We start from the raw sequence: 18,396 nt of genomic DNA, 5'->3' as shown, positions 1-18,396 counted from the left end.
ATGCACCCCTCCCCTCTTCCCCTCTTTCTTTTTTTAATTACCCGTCAGAGACCCCAGGTCTTGATCCCCCCCCCCCCCCCCGCCAGCTCTCTGCCACATCTCATTCATTTTTTACAAGAATCATAGTGGATATTAATCTTTTTATAATACTCTATAATCACTGTTATAAAGCATTGTAATGTGATTATGAGTTACAGTGAAAAATACATCTATGCAGGAACAACACACACCAATAATCAGTGTTGTGTCTTGGGTATGGGATGAGTTGAAGGGATTCCAAACAGAAAATGTCAAAATCAAATGTATTTATTTTGAGGAAGACAGAAAGTCGCACTCATCTGGCCCTCTTAAGGATAAACATGTTAAAAAATGAATATACATATAAGATATGATTTGAAACCTCAGAAAGCCAGTATCAACCAGGCGCTAATGCAGAAATGCCTCATCTTGCATTTACTGTCTGCAGCCTGACAGTACAAGTATAATTCAAATTAAAAGCCTAAAAATATGTCATTAAATTAAATATTTTTAAAAGTACAAAGAAAGATCCGATATGTCGTTCAAAACGTGTGTTTTAAAGACAAAAACAAGCGCTGCAGTGTTGAAAGATCTGACATTACAAAATGTATTGCAAAAATGTTCAGGGAAGTGTTGAAGCATTCTAATAAATACCTCATCACTTCCTCATCTCACTTCCGTTCTGTCTTCCTTCCTCTTGCCGTCTACTTCTCCAGCTCTGCTCCTCAAACCAGGCAACAACTTTTGCCGATGCCCTGTTACCATCCTCTCCCTCGCGCTCATCAGTTCGGGTGAACGCTGCGCAGTGATCCCTTCGAGGACCGTCTGAACTGCCAGTTTGTCTGTCAACACTGTCTGCCGGGGCCCCAGTTTGACTCAAACACACGCTTCTGATAGAGGAAGCTCTGACTTGTTCAACACACGTTTCCTGTTGTGTCGGATGAGTTTGTGCGCGGCGCTTCGACGGATCCGGTTCCACCTTCTCGCCTCTTGTCAGGCAGTCGGTCTCAAATTCCCCTCACAACCGGACCGTTTGCACAGCCGGGAGGACGGTGGGAGAGGGAGGAAGAAGAAGAAGAAGAAGGGAGCTTGTGTGCCTCGGAGGGAGGCGAAGTGTCTCCCGTCACACTTGATGGGCGCCGTGCGTCGCCGTGCGTCGCCATGCGTCGTGTCTTCAGTACGTTCCGAGGTTACAGGAGGGCCGGGGAGGACGACGACGACGTGTTTGTGTGCGACCCCGGACACAAGGTGACACAGCCGATAGGGACCTGAAACCAGAGACACGGGGGACATGACAATATGTGGACTTTGTTTGTCTAAAGAAGGTGATATTTGAATCATGACAGGTGTCTTTGCACTGCGTCTTAATATAGAACGGGGGGAGGGGTTCTGCTTTCCAACAGATTGGATCTCATGTCCCCTAATAATTCATTTCCACGGTGTCCTTTTCTCCTCAAAGTATCCATTTGTAGTTTGAGAGCTTTCCGCCGTGGCCAGCCCTGTTCTGTTTAAACATTGGCTCCAGGTAGCAATAATGAGTTTGCCCGTCTGAAGAGGAGCACACGCTGACTGACTGCTCTCTGCCAGCAGAACACTTGATGTGGAGTTCAGTTGATGGTCCTCTGTAGAAGAGAGCCCAGTCTGTCTCCTGCTGTTCCAGGCATGTGTTGGAAGTCCTCTCTCAGCATATGCTGCCCATTGCATGAGGCGCTTCAGTCCAACACGGAACAGGCCGTTCCTGCAAAAAGAGACACCTATTGTGTCTTGACATCACTTCTATTTTAAGATCCACGGGATCAGATGGAGATGGATGTTTTTAAGCTCATTTTAATTTATCTGCATATTTATTATATTATTATACATTAAAGCTGCGGTTTATGACTTATTAATTGACTTTTTGTCATTTTGCTCAAACTGTCACTATATCCTGACAGCAGTACACGAGACAGAAACCAGGGTCCTGTGGCTCCTTTTAGTGCTCCTAATGACGTTTGCAAGATTCCACCCTGCCTGAAGGGAAACAGCCAATCAGAGCCGAGGGCGCAGCTGTCAATCGCTGCTGATTAAATATGAATCTCTCAACATTTCTCGCCTCAAAATGTTTTTTACGAAACGTATTTAAGTGTTTCCTCCGGTCGGTGGGCGGGGCTTGGATTTGGCTCCACTGTTCACAGACAGACTAAGCGGTACACTAAAATATGTCCTTAATAACCAGGTTTAAAGGATCCGTTTTAAAAGTTAAAACGTTACTCATGTTGTGTGTTTGTATTGGAGGTCTTGCATAAAGACTCATTGTTGTGACTCATTGCTGTGAAGAAGACGGTCTTGTTGAAACATGTTTACACGTTGTAAATTAAATGAATATATATTTAAAGTAAACTCCACAGTTTCTCCACATTAAGATCCAGTTATCGGATACAGGGAGTACTACTGGTGCAAATGGTTCGATAAGAACTTCCGTGACTCTGGAGGGAGCTTTGTCAAGTCTGAGAAAACGACCCCTGTGACCACAACTGAAAACCGCACCGAGTTGCATTGTGGGAAATGTTTGATCGAGGGTTTACGGAGCTTGAGCCGTAAGAGTCGAGATAACTCTGCGTCCCTCAGTTCCAGCCTCACACGTTTAGGCCGCACCCAATCGTCTGCATTTCGGCTCGATCTTCCCAGCATTACTCCCTGAAAACCCAATCAGAAAGCCCGCGTTCAGCCGGACCGCCGCCTCTCTGCGCTGCGAGTCCGCTGTCGAGCACTGAGCAGCAGCGGGTGAACCCTAACTGAAAACTGCAGGATCCGGAATGTGTGCAGGATATTAAATAATCATTTCTGTGAAAAATATTCCTGTTATTCCAAAAAAAGAAAAAGAAACGCGGCAGGAAGTCCCATCTGTGTCCTGAGAACAGTTCAGATCCTCTGACTGAAGTGCCCCCCCCCCCCCCCCCCCACACACACACACACACACACACACACACACACACACACACACACACACACACACACACACACACACATTCCTCACCTGTAACAAACAGAAGGGGGGGGGTGCTGGCACAGCCTCTGGTATTAACTCTTTCGTGGTCGGCCGTTTACCCCGTTTTACAGACATTACATTACAGTCATTTAGCAGACGCTTTTATCCAATCGACTTACAATAAGTGCATCAACATTGGTAATCAAAAGAACTACTAGTCACCAGAAGTCATAAGTAAATTTCCTTTTCCAAACAAGCATCTAAGAGCCTGAAGCAGAGCATAACTCAGAGCCAAAGTACAGAAACAAGAGAAACAGTTAGTGCTATAAGTAATACGAATACAATAAGTGCAACAAGCTAGTATGAAAACAATAAGTGCTGAGTGGAAGGCTCAGGGTAGCACTTCCTGAAGAGGTGGGTCTTCAGTCTGATGAAAGATGGGCAGCGACTCCGCTGTACTGACGTCAGTGGGAAGTTCATTCCACCACTGTGGGGCCAGGACAGAAAACAGACGTGACCGGGTCGATCGGCCGCCAGGACCTCTGAGCGACGGGGCGACCGATCGCCCCGAGGCAGCAGAGCGAAGTGGTCGGGCGGGGGTGTGAGGCTTGACCGTGGCCTGGAGATAGGAAGGAGCTGTTCCTTTCACTGCCCTGTAGGCTAGCACCAGAGTCTTAAACTGGATGAGCTCTTACAGGGAGCCAGTGTAGAGAACGGAGAAAGGAAGTTGTGTGGGAGAACTTGGGGCGATTGAACACCAGGCGAGCTGCGGCTTTCTGGACAAGCTCCAGAGGTCTGATGGCCGACGCCGGGGCTCAGTAGTCCAGGCGGGAGATGACAAGAGCCTGGATGAGAACCTGCGCCGTCTCGTCAGTCAGGAAGGGACGAATCCTCCTGATGTTGTAGAGCAGGAATCTGCAGGAGCGTGACGGATGAAACAGACTGTTTGATGCTGCAGAGACACAAAGCTGGTGTTGGTCAAAAGCATTGTTGTTGTTTTTTCAGGAGCATTTCAGAACAACGTTAAATACTCTGAGCCGTAGCCATGGTAACGTAGCTTTCTAGCTTGGCCTTCGGATGCTGCCAAGTTTTCAGAGACCACGCTGTGTGAAGTGCGTCCACAGCGACACTGCGGGGCCACATCTGTCCTGAAGTTAGTCGGCTGCGGTTAGCGAGTCCAGTCCAGTCAGACGTGTTCTGAAATCACCCCATCCTGTCAGAATACTGAACCTCCGGCAGGTTTCCTGCAGCGCGTTGGACACATTTCAACCGGAGTGATCTTCTCTCGTTACTGGAGAGGATTGTTCACCGTTATCCATCGTGTAAATGTCTTTCAGTCCCGCTCTATCCAAATAGTGAATTCTTGCTTCAGCCTGAACTGCTGTAAAGCTGCGTTCAGGAACAGCTGGATTAAATGCAGACGTGTCATCCTTTTGAAGCAGGTGGTGCCGTCACCGTGTCATCGGGCCCAAATGTTGAACCTGGCTCAACTTTTGGCGAGACGCTGCTTTGGCCAATCAAATACTGCACATGTACAAGCGCACATTTCTGGTAGATTACCTCACTTATGTTGCAATCGTCATGACGAAGGTTCAATTTGTTGCCACAGAGAGCAGTGTTTCGTCATCTGATGAGGCCTTTACAGAGTGTCACACAGACGTCCTGGATCGCATCTCATTGTTCAAGTTTGAGCTTCTCTCCACGTGTGTTTTGTCGCTTATAGATTTGATTTAAAAGACATCTATAGTGACCTCTGACCTCTGGAAGGAGACTTATTTCGTCAAAGCAGAGATTTGAGAATCCATCTTTGAAAAGCGTCTTGAAATCCATTTGCTTTCCTTGTCTTTTCATAACATTTATTATATTTTTTTGTGTTCTACACTTAATTGTGCTTCTTTTCACAGAGTGCCTTCTCTGTCTCTTCTCTCTCCCTCGTTCTCTTTTCTTTGTAACTTCTGTTTTGAGAAGTGCTACATACGTCAGCGCTGGCATGCTGATACCAGCAGCCTTTCATGTCCACAGCATCCGTCTCAGGTCTCCGAGTAGACCGATAAACGATTACGTTAGTGTGCCCAATCCATCCGTTCAGAGGACCTGATCAGATGCATTTTTGAAACGTATCTGCGAGCCACATGTGGCGTGTGATTTGATCAGCAGCTGCATCCTGCTGTGCAGACTGTGAGAGAGACTCGTAACTCACTGCTCTCAGAAAGAGAAGTTGGGTTTCTGGTGGAATTCCTGCAATATCGTTGAATTTGTAGTGGACACTTCTCTGGAGAAGTTAGGGAGAAACTTAAAGTTCAGATGTTTACTAAAAACCTGAGGAGTTACATAGAATATTTCATGATCTGACCTCACCTCTCCTTTCCTCCACCAGACAACATCACCCACGGGTCAGGGCCGGTCCGACTCGCCGGTCTACACCAACCTCCAGGAGCTGAAGCTCTCTCAGTCCAGCCTGCCCCCCGTACCCTCCAGCTCCCCTCTCCACATCCTGGGCGACTGGGAGACCCACAAAGACCTGAGCGGCAGGCATTTCTACTACAACCGAGCCACCGGGGAGCGGACCTGGAAGCCGCCGCGCACCAGGGACGCCAGCGGCAGCACCAGCAGCATCCGAGGAGACAGCCAGGGCACGGCGGAGAGCGAGGTGAGGGACGCCTGGATCAATTTAAGCCATAAAATCAATGAAATAGTTCAACGTTATTTCATTGTGAGACTATTCGACTTCTGTTCAAAAGCTTCTTATTGGGCAGCATACGGAAGCCCTGAGAGGCAGGTGAGTTTCATTTATCTGGGGATCCATTTTCCACGTCAAAACAGGTGTTTAGCCAGGATAATCTTTCTAAGTAACAAATAACTATTATATTAAAATCATCCAGGGAAAACTTTTTTCACCTGTTTATTAGTCCTAAAACCTGGAGAGAAAACATTTTAGATTTTTTCCACACTTGCCTCTCTGGGCTTCCGTAGCACAAAGCGTACAAAACACTGCCGCACAATCACTCCTGATTAGACCCTCTGGAAACGCAACCGTAAGTGTGTTCACATGAAACGAAGGGCGGAGCTCTTAAGTTTGGATGTGAGGAAAAGTCAAAGCTGAGGACATGCAGTCTGTGAATGGACTGTATGTCAGTCTGTGGTGGTGGTGGTGGTGGTAGTGGTGTGGTGGTGGTGGTGGTGGTGGTGGTGGTGTGGTGTGGTGGACCTCACATCACTTTAAAATGCTGTTGTGGTTACTGAAGCTAAGGGAACAAGAGTGCATTTGATATGGGGAAGTCATGGTTTCCTGTCAGGTTAGAGTTTTCTTCTTAACTATCCAACACTGCCCCCATGTGGTGGTTTGCTTTATGGTCTCATGTCAGGGAGAGGAAGGTGGTAATAACATACACTTTGTATGGAGTATTGTTGGAGTATAATGAGTGGTGAATTGACCAGTCAATCATTTACTTCATTGTTTAAGCTGGTTTCAGAATCTCTGTATCCTTGTAAACTGAATAGTTTTGCATTTAAGAATTGTAACATGCATTTATTTTAGCTTTTTTTGCATTTCGTTGACCAACAAATTCATCAATTTATCACATACACATGTTAATCAGTAATCAATGGTAATAATCATTCATAGCAACTAAATTATTACAGATGCCTCTTTGAAAGCAACGTTAAAATGTTTCTTTCAAAGAGACAACATTGAGTCATTTAACTATTTTTAACATGTTTGGATGTTTTGGGAAATACTCTTATTTGCTTCATGGTGAGAGTTTACAGCAGCATGTTAGCTTAGCTTAGCTTTGCAAGACTGTAAAAAGGAAGAAACAGACATTTAAATAATGTGCCTCCAGCGAATCTCGAGCTCCCACATGAACACATTATTCTGTACGTTGTTAGCCCGGCTGAGCGGCTGCTGACCCTCCATACTCGGGTTTTAAATGTTTTTAATGTCTTCATGGGTGGATTTGTTGTGTCTGCTAATGAATCACATTAAAAACTTGCATCACAAAGCCGTCCGTCTCTTGTCCCCCGTCCCCCACAGCCGCTGTCCTCGGAGGAGAACTGTCACAGCACCCACTCGAGTCTGTCTGACAGCCAGTACGGGTCTCCCCCTCGAGGCTGGTCCGAGGAGCTGGATGAACACGGACACACGCTCTACGTCTCTGAATACACGCAGGAGAAGGTGCGGCTCATTGGTTCAACACGTGTGTGTTTGACGGTGTCATTTCAACTCCTGCAATCAAATGTGCAGATATGTTCCTTCTTCCTGGATGCTGACTGGTGTTTGTGTTGGCAGTGGATAAAACATGTGGATGAACAAGGCCGGCCCTACTACTACAGCGCTGACGGGTCCAGGTCCGAATGGGAACTGCCCAAGGTAAGACGATCCTCTGAACAGTAGCTGTCATGTTACATCACCCAGTGACACGCTTCAGTGTGACTCCTCCCTCTGTGTCTGCTTAAGACTGGTCCTGTTAATGTAAGTGGATGAGCGTCTGACGGGCTCACGCCGGAGCCAGGTTTAAGTTGAACCCCGGGTGACGGGACTATTACTGGCCCGTTAGCTGCTAATCTGAATAGAGCGGTCCATGAGTGGACAGTAGCGCGGACACGGGTGCCTTCAGCGGACGGTCGGAGACGATGCCTGGGCTGTAAGGAGAAGTCCCTTTGTCCAATGGTGCTGTGGACAGTGAAAGGAGAGGTAGGGCGGAGGACGGATACCTGCGCTGTAGGAGCTCTGTGGCGTCTTAAAACTGTCCTCTCTGTCTCCACAGTACAACGTCTCCCCTCAGTCCGGCGAGGTCCCCAAGAGTCGCAGTCTGGAGAGGAAGCAGCAGGACCCCATCGTCCTCACCAAGTGGAGACACAGCACCTACGTGTTGGACCTCAACGACAAGGTAAGACGCAGCGGAGACGGCGGGATTTGAGATGTGAGAGCTGATGAGGTAACGCAGACCGCTGGGTCCGATCGCCGTGGAAACGGACGCTCCTGTTGATGCTGTGTTTTTCTGGCAGGCTGTGCGTCTGCTCTTTCCATTACCTGTCTTATTGGCAGTCGGTGTAATCCCCTAGTGCTAATGACGCCTTCAGGAACAGGCTCACACCGGATTTCTCTCTCTTTTTATTTTTGGAATATTGACAAAGGACGGTGTATTAACCAGCTTTATGTAAGTGCCTGTGTTACGCTAACATGTTGACGTCAGACAATGAAAACACACTTTCAGTTGATTACAGCTAGCTTCTGTGCAGATAGGTTCCACAGAACAAGGTGATCCATTCCAGCAGACATGGTGTTTTAAGAGAGTGCTGTAGTGAGTCAGTGTTGTGCTCCTGTGAAGCTGTGGCCCTTCAGAGAGACAAATCATGAAAATCATTTTTAGTCCCTGCTATAAATCAAGCTCCAGACTCATGTTTCTGCGAGCTCCTCCCAGCGCTATCGGGCCAGACAGATGTCATAGAGACGAAAAACAACACGTATGAACCGATGTATTTAACTGTGAGACATGTTTCAAATATTAAACAACAGTTGACATTTAATGGATATCAATGGTAACTCAACAGGTAATCAGGCTAAATGCACACTCTCTCATCTCTGCACGCAGTCAAAATATGAAATCTCCATCACTGGCTTTGTTTATTTTGCGTATTGTAAGTGGCTCATGCTGCTCAGTTAGAGCAGCATGAGCCACTTACAATAGAGCCGTTTGAATTAGATTTTGGAAATACATGGATACCTGCCTCTGAAACAACAACGTGTTATCTTAAAGTGATAGTTTGGATGTTTTAAGGTGTGGAGCAACGACGCAAAGCAATGTACTGCTGTCGTCGGGGACAGCAACAATAACTTATTGATTGTATGCTAAATATAGAATATTTCCAATTGGGAACTTCAGCTGTTATCTATGCTCACTTCAAAGCCACAAGACTCCTCTGAGGAAAAACAGTGACTTTAGAGGGTTGGTTCAGATTGACCAAAGTCTCACAATGACTCAAACCTGCTAACCGACTGAGGCAGCGGTAGACCAGCTCCTCCTGACTGATCTTGTCAAAAGGAGTCTGCTGGTTGTGAAGAGAGCTTAAAGTTCGTCCACAGAAGTAAATGACTTCGCTCCCGTGCTGTACTCCAAACTCTACTGTAGTAATACACTGACTATGGAGAAGTACCTCATACAACCACACTACAAAACATCCGAACCATCCCTTACAACACAGACACAACTGTCAGCAGTTGATGAGCACACTATTGAGTGAAGTGTATTGGGGGACTTTTAACCTAGGAGTTGACAGAGCGGAGTAAACGGAGAGGCTAACTGTGTGGCGGTTTCCTTGCAGTTCTCGCTCAAACTCTGGCGGTTTCCCAAGAGGAGATTCCGTCTCTCTGTTTGCCGTGATAAAGTTGGTACCAGAGCCTCTCCTCTAATCGACAGACGATCCGCGCTGATTCCCGTAGAACTCCTTGTTAAATAGCTGAGCTAATCGATGGCGATCAAAGCCGTGTGTTGACTCAATCATCTGAGAATCGTGGAAAAGCGGGAGGGAAAGCAGCCTCTTGATATGAATCTCCAACTCTCAGAACGCATGCCAAAACCTGAATCCTAACTTTCCTTCCCTTCATCCCTACCTTTTGACCGCCCTCGCTAACGTAGTCCAACACGATCCTGACCCGTCCTCTCCTCCTCACTAACCTCAGACTTTGTCTCCATGTGTCTCGTGGTCCGCTAGTTGTTAGCCGCTCATCATGTTGTGCCTCTTGTTGGTAGGAGTGTGCTCCGGCGCCCAAGCAGAGCTCTCCAGACTCTGACTCCTGCCCCTCATCTCCTAAGCACCCCTCGACCGTTAGTATCCCAGCTTGCACTGCAGCGCATCGCACTCACCACCATCATCATCATCATCATCATCATCATCATCATCATCATCATCATCATCATCATCCAGCTTTTCACCTGCATCCAAATGAAAACACCTCTTTCTCTCCTTTGCATTATGCTTCCTCTCATGTGCCGCATGTCACATCTAACTCCATCACAACTAACGCCCTCACACCACCACCTGCAGAAATACACATGGCGGTGGTGTTAGGGCGCCCTCTGCTGGTGACATTTGGACACGACATCAAGTCCCATTTGCTTCTCAAGCTTGTGTGTGTGTGTGTGTGTGTGTGTGTGTGTGTGTGTGTGTGTGTGTGTGTGTGTGTGTGTGGTTTTCACGCATTGTGTTCTGATGGCTTCTTACCTGCGTCTGTTTCTCCTCAGCCCTCAGAGAAGTGCGGCGTTCTCAACGTCACCAAAATCACAGAGAATGGAAAGAAAGTCAGGTGGGAAGTGTACTTTTTCCAAAATCCAGAGACTCGCCTGAAGCCCCACACCCTTTAATGCAATGTGTGTTTATTGTGACGTTCAGGAAGAACTGGACGTCCTCGTGGACGGTGCTGCAGGGTTCCTCCCTGCTCTTCGCAAAGGGCCAAGGGGGCAGCACCAGCTGGGTACGTATCCCATCAGCCCCGGGCGTTTCTGAGCTTTATTCTCTTTTTAGCATTTCCGTTCATCTTCCGTGTTAGTTCTCTCTCTTCCTCATTTGCCACCTGCGCTGTGAAATGTGTCCACCTCTGTTCATTGCTTCTCCTCCTCTCCTCTCCTCTCTCCTCCTCTCCTCTCCTCCTGAAGTCTTACTACCGCAGCGGCTCCATCCCCGAGCTGCTCCTCACTCTGCTTAGCAACTGGAAGCGCTCGGTCAAGCCCCGCCCTGCTGTCTCCTATGTGAACTGTAGGCCTGTGCAGGCTGCCGCTGTATGTCCCCTCTCTCTGCACGAGTGTGCCGCTCCTCCTGCCTGTCTTTCATGTCCTTCATTCACTCCTGCTTTAACTGACCGGGACTCTGGTGTCTCCCTCTCTCTCTGTGTGTGTGTGTGTGTGTGTGTGTGTGTGTGTGTGTGTGTGTGTGTGTGTTTAAAGCTTGTTTTAGCTGATCATAATGTAAAAAAAGCTGCACTAATCCATATTTTTTTAATATCAAGTGGATGAAATGACGATGTATAGTGTGAAGCAGACTTCTCGGTTCCCTACCGACCTCACGACCCGCTCAGCGTGTTACAGTGAGGGAGCTAAGGCTAAGCTAAAGAGCCCTCAGGAGTTGATGCAGACAGAATCAGAGCTATAAGGAGAGTGAATACTGGACTAACTTGAATGAGGTGGATGCATGCTAATGTGGCTCTGTGTCGCTGTGTGTGTAAATAGTCAACAGTTAGCTAACGTGTTCGCTATAACAACTTCATAACGTGATGATGTAAGTCAGTGATTACAGCTTGATTCAGTTCCTCAACAAGTTACAAACAAATCACTTACTGCAGGTTTGAGTTGGATGGAAGGATTGAATTAGGCTTTGAAATCCTTTAAAAGGTTTGATTTATTGTCAAATATCACTGTGTTTTATGCTGTTTATGTTCGAGAGACGACAGGAGAGACAGATGGGGAGAGACGTGCAACAAGGACGCCTCTTTACCAGCGTCCTACTCTAAAGCATGTCCTTCAGATTCCCTTAAAGCTCTGTGTGATAACCTGCTCTGAAGTCAGGCTTACCAACAGCAGTCATAGTATCATTAATGACATGAGATAATAATTATGAGGCTAAAACAATGATCATCGTATAGATGGTTTTTATTTTCACAATCCCTTATAATGCTTTGTTAATAATGTTCAAATTCAACTACAACAAAGACCTTGAAAGTCATTGAAAAGGATTGAATGTTGTGTATCATTAAGAGTCTAACCAAAAGTGAATTAATATGCGCAGTGTATAACTAACGACACTAACAGTGTTTTTGACACTAAAGATGTGTGTTGAAGAGTGTGACGCCTGCTTTTACAAACGCGTCGGCTGGATTTCACTTCACAGATAGTTTTTTGCTTTTAACACAAAACCCTAAACGGCAATGTGTCACTGTTGTACCGTCTTCGTGTCAGACTCTCACACTGTTTCGTTGATTCCAGAAGTTCGGGGGCAACCAGTCGAAGCCCGAGTTCACCGTTGATCTGCGGGGGGGGGCGGTGGACTGGGCCTCCAAGGACAAGTCGAGCAAGAAGCACGTCATCGAGGTACTGAACGACGGACGATCTGCCGTAGACCAACCTCCGTGTTAGCGCTGTCAAAAAAGTAACGCTGACTTTTCCTCCTGCAGCTGAAGACGCGTCAAGGGACGGAGCTGCTGATCCAGTCAGAGATCGACAGCGTCATCAACGACTGGTACCGGGCCCTCACGGAGACCATCAACACACATGTGAGGGGCCGTCTTTCATCTCGACAGAAGGGTTTATCTGCCCTCCCTCAGTTTCACCTCTCCATTCCTGCTGCAAGCTTGCTTTTAGCTAATGGGCCTTAGAGTGATGGTTCAGATGGTTTGTGGTGTGGTAGAATGAGGCTCTCCTCCATAGTCAGTGTATTACTACAGGAGATGGAGTTTAGAGAAGCAGACAGGAGAGAAAAGCAATGTACTGCTGTGGACGTATTTTAGTCTATACAGTTTAATGAACGCTGTATTTAGAATATGTTCACTGCTTCACCTCGCTGTCAGACAGACCTTTCTGAGGGAAGTTAAAGTGTTATAAAGACACCAGATTTCACCTCACAGAACACAGGAGTTGTTGTTTATCGCTGACTCTATCTAGTTTGTGTTGTTGTGTGACTTTGATGAATCAACCAACTAACCCTTTTAAACAGCAAAGTCACCCTAACCCATAGAGGCAGCGGTAGACCAGCCACTCCTGTGTTCTACCAGGTCACATGACTTTTTGGCAAAGGAGTGTCGTGGCTTTGAACAGAGCCTGGATGGATATAGCGGCTCCAGTTCCCGGTCAGAAGGCTCTGTCTGACGGGAAGATAAAGCGGTGAAAACATTGTAAATAGAGCAAACACTTAAACTGATATTGATTCTTTTAAGTGTCTAGAATACGTCCACATCAGGATGATGCTTTGCTCCCGTGTTGCTACTCCTGCTTCTCCAAATTCCATCTACTGTAGGAAATACACAGACTATGGCCATCCCTTTTAAAAGTAAATGCAGTCTGCGCTAACTTGAATCTGAGCGTATCCAACAGTACATGTGTCTCCTCCTATCCAGGCCTGGGAGTCAGATGAGGCCATCGAGGAGGACATGCCTGAGTCTCCGGGAGCTGAGAAACAGGACAAGGAGAAAGACCACCGGGACTCCAAGAAGAGCAGGGGTGAGGCCCGAAGGAGGAAACGTACTGTAGTAGTGTTTATTGTTAGCGTCTTTTAAGAAATACACTCACGTCCTGCTTGTCTTCCTCAGTGATGAAGACCTCTGTGAGTATGGACTCATCAGACCAGAAGAAAACCCGGCTGAAGCTCAAGAAGTTCCTGACGCGTCGGCCCACCTACCAGGCCGTCCGAGACAAGGGCTACATCAAAGGTATTCAGACGGAACACCTGGACCGCTGTGTCCCTCACGTGGAGACGGCTGTGTCCCTCGCGTGGAGACGGCTGTGTCCCTCGCGTGGAGACGGCTGTGTCCCTCGCGTGGAGACGTGTCGCCGCTTGAATACGTAGCAGCAGACGGCGTGTCCTCGATGAAAAGCTAGAAATGACCGTGTGCTTGGTGTGTTTGGTGGTTCACAGATCAGGTGTTCGGCTGCAGTCTGACCAGTCTGTGCCAGCGGGAAACAACGTCGGTACCAAACTTTGTCTCAATGTGTATCGACCACGTGGAGAACACGGGTAAGAGAGCACCCAGCACAGAACTGAGTTGAAATTCTTATTTGTCCAGTCTTAATAACTATCTGTAGAGTAGAGACAGACAGACAGACAGACAGACAACCTAACAAACCTTTAGGTTAAAACAACCTTGAAAATGAACTACAATGCAAGTGTAGATCTTTTTATTGCAGCAAATCATTTGAATTTAAATTCCAGTGTATATTGTATATAGTATAGAAATTGAGGATTGAATTCAATAGATCGCCCCGCTTCATTAAATCCAGAATGAACTACTGCAACAGCACCCTTTATGGCACATCATCCACAGAGCTAGAACAGCTGTGTAATACATTTTGAGTGTGTTTGTCATAGTTTGAACACACGTTAGGTGACTCTGAGGGCTGCAAAGCGTTCTTTAAATAAGAGACATCACTGTTATCCTCTTCTCACCCTTCCCTGCAGGTCTCAGTGTCGACGGCTTATACAGAGTGAGCGGGAACCTGGCGGTGATCCAGAAGCTCCGCTTTGCCGTGAATCACGGTAGGACTCCTCTGCCTCAAACACAGGGGAAGATACCGTTCATTGGTGGGTCACATGCTGACCTCTCACACACTTTGTAACAACATTCCTCTTTTCTCCGTCACCCTGTCTTTGTTTGGCCTCCCTCCTCCCTCCGTCAGATGAGAAGGTGGATCTGAATGACAGCAAGTGGGAGGACATCCACGTCACCACCGGAGCTCTGAAGATGTTCTTCAGGGAGCTCACCGAGCCCCTCTTCACGTACGGGTCCTTCGACGACTTCGTAGAGGCCATCAGTGAGTTAAGATACGCTTATGAAAACAACTTTTTTCTTTGTCCCTAATTTGGCCACAAGATGGCGCTCTGCACATGTGCATTCACCGACCGTCTGTTTCTCTGCTGCAGAATGCTCCGACTACAAGCAGCGAGTGAACTCGATCAAAGACTTAATAAAGAAGTTGCCAAAACCCAACCACGACACAATGCAAGGCCTCTTCAAACACCTGCGGAGGTAAGAGAGCGCAAGAAACAGCCGACTCACACTGTCAGTGTGTAATTAACACGACGAGTAACAACTGTCGTTACATGTGACATGCTTTCATTGGAAATAATAAAAGCATGAGACGGATTGAACTTTACAAACTGTGATCATACCTTGTGTCTGCAGACTCACATGTGTTTTATCATTCATTTTTAAGTGAATTCTTAGGCTTTTGTTATTTACACACTTCCTGATTCAAATCTTTTTTTTAAACTATTTTATGTAGGCGGTTCTTTTACATGTACATTGGTGGATTTTGGCATATTTTGTTAAATGAAAAAAAGAAGAGTTAAAATGATGGAACATTTTAAAATATCCTGAATATGCACCAGATCTAATTTCCTCACTCGAGTTCCCAGGAAGCTATATTCATACACACACGTATGTGTAACGTCTACAAGCTGTGCAAAGGCCTTCACATCAGGATATAGTAGATCGATCAGTCCAAAAAAATCCATCTTATCAATAAATACGAAAGCACAACCAAACAACCACCGTTAAAATAGCATTAATACCAAAGGAAATTTGGTATTAATGCGCTTGTTTTACGTCCTCGAGCAAAATGACGCAGGTTACATAAAACATCAGAGTGTTCAGAAGCTAAAGGAATGAACACATTGGACTCCTGGGTTCATGTAGTTCTGCTCTGATGTGGTCCCTGCATCCTGTGTCTGCTCTACCTCCACAACTATTAACCCTTGACCCCGACAGTCCCACGCACTCTCAGCTGACTCTCTGTTTACCTTTCCTCCTGTATGGCCAACACAAAGCCACAGCTACAGGTTCACCGTGTATTCTCAGCCCGCTGCAGCCGGCGGCAATATTGTACGTTCACAATGACATTTGCCTCGGTTTTCACATTTGCATTTATATGGCGCTGTGTTTGCTGTAATTCAGTACCTATGAAGTGCTGTTCCTCCAGGAAATTTATAGCGTGACATTCAGTGTATGGAGTTCTACGTGGATTTAATCTTCTTTTTTCTCCCTTCCATGAATATGTTATTGTTTTGTGCATCTGCATGCAAGGATGTAGATTCTATTTAAAAAGGCTATTATGCTGTAGCCTCAGGCGTCCGGAGGTGTTAGAGTGTGTGTGTGTGTGTGTGTGTGTGTGTGTGTGTGTGTGTGTGTGTGTGTGTGTGTGTGTGTGTGTGTGTGTGTGTGTGTGTGTGTGTGTGTGTGTGTGCTCGCCTCTCCATCTCAGGCCCTAAAGATGTGTGCGAGATGAAAACCCGAGTTGTCAAACAAACAAACATCATCGAAAGCCATTTATGACACATTCCATCTTTAAATCTCTCCACGTCCCCCCCCCCCCCCCCCCCCCCCCCCTTCAGGGTGATTGACCACGGCGAGGCTAACCGCATGACCACCCAGAGCGTGGCCATCGTGTTCGGACCCACGCTGCTGCGGCCGGAGACCGAGACGGGCAACATCGCGGTCCACATGGTCTACCAGAACCAGATAGTGGAGCTCATACTGCTCGAGTACGAGAACATCTTCGGCAGGTAGAGGCGCCAGACAGGACGCCGGGCTTCTTTGCCTCCTCCTCCCCCCCCCCCCCCCCCTTCCTTTTCTTTGACTGAACTGAACATTGCTGTGGACCAAGCATATGGAAGAAAAAATAATATCAAATTTACCTTCATTGACAGTTTATGAAAAAGTGTTGCACTTACAGAGGAGAAGAATTAAAGAAAAGAAAAAAGATTAAAAAGGTGTACAGATCTCCAGGTGCCGTCCCCCGCTGTGAGGGGCGGGGCCGGACGCACACAGACAGTGTTTCAGAGTGATGCCGTGGTGACGCGTGAACGTCCGTGTGATGTGCTGGACTCCAGTATTCAGGTGTTCTTTTTCCATATACACTGGATCCCTGTGGCCAGTAATTGGAACGGTGGAGACCTGTGGGGGGGGGGGGGGGGGGGGGGTGTGACCTAATCACCTCACTGAAGGAGTGAGCAGAATCTGAACTGGATCGGCTTTTTCTGTGTTGTAAGGCTTTTTTGTCCGTGATGTGGTTTCGGGTCAGGTGGAGCAGAAACAAAAAAGAAAACAGTGTTACATTAACAGACGGCCTTCTTGGCCCTTGGATGAGCTGGAGCTACAGACCGTGTCCCCCAAACTTACCTTAGCGACACCATCACACACCCCTCCCTCCCGTCACGCCCACTTCCCCTTTCCAACCAGTGTTAACCATTAACCCTGTGACCTGAGGACTTGAACAACAGAGGACAAACCCTCTGTCTGTCTGTCTGTCTGTGTGTGTGTGTGTGTGTGTGTGTGTGTGTGTGTGTGTGTGTGTGTGTGTGTGTGAGAGAGAGAGAGAGTGAATTAACCTAAGTGGAACAAACCTGAGCACAAGTGTCCTCGTCTGGCCACTTTGTACAAACTGCGTGTCGTGTAGTCTTATGTGCTGTGGTGAGGTCTCCGTTAAAGCTGCCGTGCTCCTTCATCACTGACCTCCTGGTGTTACTGGAAAACAGAAAAGTGGATTTCTTGGGACTGCAGCCACTGCGACCACTTTTTACATGAATCTGTCTCCGGCCGTCAGCTTCTCTTCCTAAGCTAATATTAAGTATTCCGAGAGGAGGAGCGGTACTGAGGACGTATCAAAAGGTGGGTGTTAGAATGCAAAGAAGAGCCTTTAAGGAAAGCCTTCAGAAGCTCATGTACAGTGACAGAAAGTAGTTGTCGAAATGTGTTATAGTGACTGAGGTATGTATGCATTGATGGTGAACTAGTGAAAGATGATTTGTAAATTTGAAGTCCAACGTGACAACACACAGGTGAAAAAAACAAAGGCGTGATGGACTGTTACGTTTCTTTGAAGGTGTATCTGGAGTGTTTGCGCATGTTCAGCTGCACATTCTGAATGTCATTTTCAGGCTAACTGCTGTTTGTGAAACTGCTATGTCTAATAAAAGAGACAAACTAAACGTTTCGGAGCTGAAGTGTGAATTCTCTGAGAGAACGTGGAGCTAGAGAGAGAGGTGAGTCTGCAGTTTAACCTCCAATCAACTAAAGCTTCACCTTTCCCTCGGATTTAATTACTGAATTGAATTAATCTACTCAACGCCGATATCCTGCTTATTGAATTGAGTGATTAAGCTTTCACGTCTCAATCAATTTTATTCCTACCTGTTAATTATGAAATGAGCCGCAGTATATTTGTGGAGGTTTCTCAAATGCAGCGCAGCCTCTGCTCCGCTCGGCTTCCATTAATCTCATTCCTCCGTTCTTTGAAGGCGTTTTGTGTCATTACTCCGCAGGTCAGCCCTGGCTGCAGACCTGAAGGGTGTGGATTAATTGATGTCTAATTAGGTAATTGCCACGGTGCCAGTTTTGATTAAGAAGCGCGAGTGCTGAGCAAAGCTGCTCGCTGGCAGGCTGCACTTAGAGAAAGCCTCCATTTGCTTTTCCTTTAGTTTTTTCTGTATTGCAGGTTGTTTGTGTGTTGGGATATCTGCTTTAGCATCAGCTAGCATCTGAAGAATGACGTCTAATATGGAAGTCTATGATAGAAAGGCTCACATTAGGACAACGTTGGAAGACATTTTTAACAGATTTAGTCAAATTAATGGGACACATTCATTATTCTAAGATAGTGGGTCAAAATCTAATATGAGGATAGTGAACATTTTGAGTCCGAAGTCTA

General features: G+C 46.8%; 1 protein-coding gene across 8 annotated transcripts in view; it reads left to right on the top strand.

The window, feature by feature from the left end:
• The window catches only part of arhgap12b (Rho GTPase activating protein 12b), a 43,003-nt gene extending 25,322 nt beyond the window's left edge, over window positions 1–17,681 (top strand). For 3 of the 8 annotated variants that reach the window (XM_068709559.1, XM_068709557.1, XM_068709558.1), the window contains exons 3-19: window positions 5,364–5,636; window positions 7,020–7,160; window positions 7,275–7,355; window positions 7,753–7,875; window positions 9,739–9,813; window positions 10,231–10,292; window positions 10,379–10,460; window positions 10,642–10,764; window positions 11,965–12,069; window positions 12,153–12,251; window positions 13,092–13,194; window positions 13,284–13,403; window positions 13,610–13,708; window positions 14,150–14,227; window positions 14,368–14,502; window positions 14,612–14,717; window positions 16,082–17,681. In XM_068709559.1, the coding sequence (XP_068565660.1) occupies window positions 5,364–5,636; window positions 7,020–7,160; window positions 7,275–7,355; window positions 7,753–7,875; window positions 9,739–9,813; window positions 10,231–10,292; window positions 10,379–10,460; window positions 10,642–10,764; window positions 11,965–12,069; window positions 12,153–12,251; window positions 13,092–13,194; window positions 13,284–13,403; window positions 13,610–13,708; window positions 14,150–14,227; window positions 14,368–14,502; window positions 14,612–14,717; window positions 16,082–16,256 (1,980 nt within the window). In that variant the 3' untranslated portion in view covers window positions 16,257–17,681. The remainder of the gene's footprint in view (window positions 1–5,363; window positions 5,637–7,019; window positions 7,161–7,274; window positions 7,356–7,752; window positions 7,876–9,738; window positions 9,814–10,230; window positions 10,293–10,378; window positions 10,461–10,641; window positions 10,765–11,964; window positions 12,070–12,152; window positions 12,252–13,091; window positions 13,195–13,283; window positions 13,404–13,609; window positions 13,709–14,149; window positions 14,228–14,367; window positions 14,503–14,611; window positions 14,718–16,081) is intronic. The other 5 variants (XM_068709560.1, XM_068709561.1, XM_068709563.1 and 2 more) reach the window with 5 other exon arrangements.
• The last annotated feature ends 715 nt before the right edge of the window (window positions 17,682–18,396 follow it).

Source organism: Cebidichthys violaceus, unplaced genomic scaffold (assembly GCF_023349555.1).
Source record: "Cebidichthys violaceus isolate CVI_PGR_0920_01 unplaced genomic scaffold, fCebVio1.0.p SCAF_15, whole genome shotgun sequence".
NCBI classification, from domain to species: Eukaryota; Metazoa; Chordata; class Actinopteri; order Perciformes; family Stichaeidae; genus Cebidichthys; species Cebidichthys violaceus.
Note: the sequence above shows the minus strand (reverse complement) of the source record. Positions and strands in the feature narration are given on the sequence as shown.